Here is a 4,346-nt window from a genome sequence, read left to right as displayed (position 1 = left end):
GCATGTATTAAGAACATAAATTTTTAGTTGAGAAGTAGTCATCAGATTTTCAGGCAAGACTATAATCTTGAACGTACACATCTTAGAACACTTGAATTTTGTATTATGTTTCTTCTACTCCAACTGTGATTTTTACAGACTGTTTCTTGCACAGCAGACGAGTGTTAATTTACCTTGACTTAGCCTTCCGAGCCTTTTTCAGAAGCTTTTTTATGCCACTGATTTTGCAGGTGTGCTCCTCGTGGATCGCCACAAACGCACTGCAGCCTTCTGGTGGGGGCTCATCAGCTGCAATCTAAGGTTTAAACCCTGCAGTTAGCTAAAGTCACTGACAATTACTGTATCACATACCCTTTGACTAAAATAACCAATCAATTCCTATCTTATCACAACATTAATTAAAGTAACAAAAATCTCTAAAAGGGCAAATGCAAAGATAAATATAAAACCAACTTTATACTTAGAAAATGCTTCAAAGTTGTTAACAAGTTTTATTACAATTTTCATTAGCATTCATTTTGCTACTTAGTCCTCATAATTTTCTTATCGCAGATAACTATAAAATTGTGTATATGTACTAAACCAAAAAACGAATAGTGGTAATATGATCAATTATACACTATAGAACCAGATATTAAAATGAGCACTTTCTTTTGGTGACAACATTAAGGTAACTTTACATATATTGACAGCACGTCTTTTAGTCAAAGACAGTGCTGGTATTTTTCCACACCTGTTGAAACATCTGAATAGTTGGAGAATATGCTCTTAGAGAGAAAGCAAACTTTAAGAGGTTGATGTGCAAATTGTCTAGGAATTGTCCAGCTTTCTTCAGGATTAAGTTATAATAAGAATAATCGGATTCTATAAAAAAAGTCAAAAGAAAAGGGTGTTAGTATTTTGTATCCAATACACTGGCACATAAAACTCACTTAATCAGTGTCACAGAACTAAACTTTTAAGTTTGGTTATGGATGGTATTAGAGACTAATAGAAAATCAAGCTTTTTATTATACAGAATTCATTTTTGGCCTTCTACTGAGATCTAAGAAATCAATACAAGAACAAGTCAAAATAATCCTGCTATCAAAATTGTAAAGACACCAGCATGTCAGATCAATGTACTCTATGACTGTGGGGTTATAACACAAGCAAAAGATAGGATAGGTCCTGAAAGCAATTTAAAAGGAGATTAAGGGACGCATAAACAATTTCAAAGAGTAATATTACTATTAGTAAACTTTAAATTACATGTATAATTCTTACCAAGATTTAATACATATAATCCAAGTGAAATTAGTGTGTCTAGAATATTTTAAGTGACAGAATTTGAATCACACTTTAAAGAATGGGGGGGGGAGGAAGTGACCTTGTCTGGAACTGGAATTAATCTTAGTTGTTTGTCTCCTGACCTACATCCATCACCGGAGATCACAAAAACAAAAATAGAGATGATTGCATCTTATAATGTAACTATAAAATTCTAGGGCATCCCTGGTAAGACAGGTCATTTGGACAGAAGACAGCAGAACAGAATAGCAGAATGTCTTTACTACTATAGTAAGACAGGAGTTCCAGTGGCTCTAAGAGGCTAAGTGAGGACAGAACTTTCTACTTAGGCCCTTCTCTCTCTCTCTTTTTTTTTTTTTACATTGTATTTTTATACTGGTTTATTTACAAAATGCTAGTATATTATTTTTCACAACAGATCCTTCCCACTTCCCTCAACCTGCCCACCCATCAAATTGTACAAACCCATGATCAGTCACACACACACACACACACACACACACACCCCTCACCCCTTTGCTCCCACCCCCTACCCCTTGGATCTTCGTATTCATTCTACAATAATGTTTTGTGGTGGGTTTTCTTTTGTTTTTTTTTCCTGATTTTTTGGGGGTATATTTTCTTTGGTATGATTCTCTCTATGGACTGAGGCTCAATGTCAAGAAGACAAAGATTCTCACCACTGGACCAATCGGCAGCGTCAGGATGGATGATGAAGAGACTGAGATTGTTCACAGCTTCAGTTTGCTCGGCTCCACAGTCAACACTCTTGGTACCAGCAGTCAGGAAATCAAAAAGTGTATCGCGATGGGAAAGTCTGCTGTTAGGGACCTCTCAAAGGTACTCAGGAGCAACAGTGTCTCTCTGGAGACTAAGGTGCGCCTGATATAGGCCATGGTCTTTGCAATCACTTGTTATGCATCAGAGAGTTGGACAATGATTAGGGAGGACAGAAGGAGAGTTGATGCCTTTGAGCTGTGGTGCTGGAGAACAGTATTGAATGTACCCTGGACTGCCAAGAAAACAGATTCATCTTGGAGAGGGTTAAACCAGGCTACTCCTTGGAGGCAAGAATTATGGGGCTTCATCTGTCATACTTTGGACATGTTGTAAGGAGGGACTGGTCCTTGGAGAAGGACATCATGCTTGGGAGGGTGGAGGGACGGAGCGGGAGGGGAAGACCCTCTATGAGATGGACTGATTCGGTGACTGGGGTAATCAGTATGGGTGTGTCGGAGGCAGTGCAATTAGCACAGGATAGAGCAGGGTTTAGGGCTGTTGTGCATAGGGTCTCTATGAGTCGCAAACGACTCGACGGCACATAACAACAACAAACAACATGATTCTCTCTATATACTGTGGCCATTATGTCAGCAAACGTCAGTGATGTTCCAGTCCTAGCCATATACTGTTGTTGGTAGGGCTATTGCGTCGGGTATAACCCTTAGATGAACAATAGATCTGAACTCTGTCCCATCCTGTGCCATCCTCACACTTCCTGACACACTAGAACCCACTGTAGCACTCACCGAAGTCCCTCCTACCAACATACCCAAAGTATGTGAGGCAAAGCCTTATCAATCTATCAACACTCTGGCTGCAATTTCTCCAAGACATATTTGTTTGTTCTTGTGGCAGTCCATGAGACATTTAGCACTGTTCTCCAACACCACAGCTCAAAGGCATTCTTTTTCTCTCATCCTTATTCACTGTCCAGCTCTCAGATGCATAGCAAGTGATCAGAAAGACCATGGCTTCAGTCAGACACATCTTAGACCTCAAATCGACATCATTACTTCTCAATAATTTGGAGAGGTCCCTGACGATAGATTTTTCCCAATACAATTATGTCTCCTGATGTCCTGACTGCTGGTACCAGCCATCATGATGTTGCCTATAGGTCCAATGGTAAGAATTTTTGTTTTCTTGACATTGAGATGCAGTCCTTCTTGAAGGCTGTATTCTTTGATGTTCTGCAACAAGTACTTCAAATCCTCCACTTTCAGCAAGCAAGGCTGTGTCATCTGCTTAACACAGGTTCCTGATGAGTCTTCCTCCGATCTTTATGTTACATTCTTCTGCACAGAACCCAGCTTCTTTTAAATAATTTGCTCAGCATGTAGACTGAATAGGTATGGAGAGAGAATACAACCCTGACACACTCCCTTTTCCAAAACACATGCGGAACAGATCATTGGAGGGCCTTTGGGTTGTGGTGCTGGAGAAGAGTGTTGATTATACCATGGACTGCTAGGAGAACAAACAGGTTTGTCCTGGAGAGGGTGAAGCCAGAATGTTCCCTGGAGTCAAGGATTCTGAAGCTTCATCTGACATACTTTGGGCATGTTGCAAGGAGGAAAGGGTCCTTGGAGAGGGACATCATGTTTGGGAGGGTGGAGGGACAGCGCAAGAGAGGAAGACACCGGATGAGATGGATTGACTCAGTGACTAGGGTAATGGGGGTGGGGAGTGTTGCAGATACCAAGGTTGGCTAAAAATAGGGCTTGGCTCTAAGCTGTTTTATATAGGGTCACTACGAAGTAGATTCAAAGCAGTTTTGTAAGCAACAGGGCTCCTTGCTGTAAAAAAGGACAGCTGAAGGGGTGCAGGTGAGCCCAGTGAAAACAAGCTGGACCCTTTACGCTCACTGCTTGTCCTCAGTGTGCGTCATCTGGCTCTCTGTGCCACTCTGGGAACCAAGGCTTCGTGAGCGGGCGCAAGTATGCTGACACCAGGGATACAACTTTTTCTGTGAAAAAGAAAGTGTTTTGTCTCCTTCTTTTAAATTCCATAAAAGTGATCTGTTAACTTGTAAAGAGAGTCATGTATTGGACCTTTTGTCGTATTCAGGGAACTCCCATGGCCTGTTAGGTAAGGAGATAATGCTGCCAATGCAAAGGGAGGCAGTTCGAATCCACCAACTGCCCTATGGGAGCAAGACGGGCAATCTCCTCCCTGTGATTTACTGAAAACCACTGGACTGTCAGTTATGAATTTGGTTCTGACTTGATAGCAATGACTGGACCTTTTTTAATACTGTTGTTGTTGTTGTTGTT

General features: G+C 41.0%; 1 protein-coding gene across 1 annotated transcript in view; it reads right to left on the bottom strand.

Moving 5' to 3' along the window:
• Positions 1–4,346, bottom strand: part of UGGT2 (UDP-glucose glycoprotein glucosyltransferase 2) — a gene marked incomplete at its 5' end in the record, with an annotated part of 150,340 nt that overhangs the window by 130,017 nt on the left and 15,977 nt on the right. The window contains 2 exons of the mRNA XM_006879624.1: positions 174–295; positions 734–864. Coding sequence (XP_006879686.1) covers positions 174–295; positions 734–864 — 253 coding nt within the window. The remainder of the gene's footprint in view (positions 1–173; positions 296–733; positions 865–4,346) is intronic.

This window comes from Elephantulus edwardii, unplaced genomic scaffold (genome assembly GCF_000299155.1).
Source record: "Elephantulus edwardii isolate Elephantulus edwardi_28Jun2011 unplaced genomic scaffold, EleEdw1.0 scaffold00004, whole genome shotgun sequence".
NCBI lineage: Eukaryota > Metazoa > Chordata > Mammalia > Macroscelidea > Macroscelididae > Elephantulus > Elephantulus edwardii.
The sequence above is the reverse complement of the archived record's forward strand: the minus strand, read 5'-3'. Positions and strand labels throughout refer to the sequence as shown.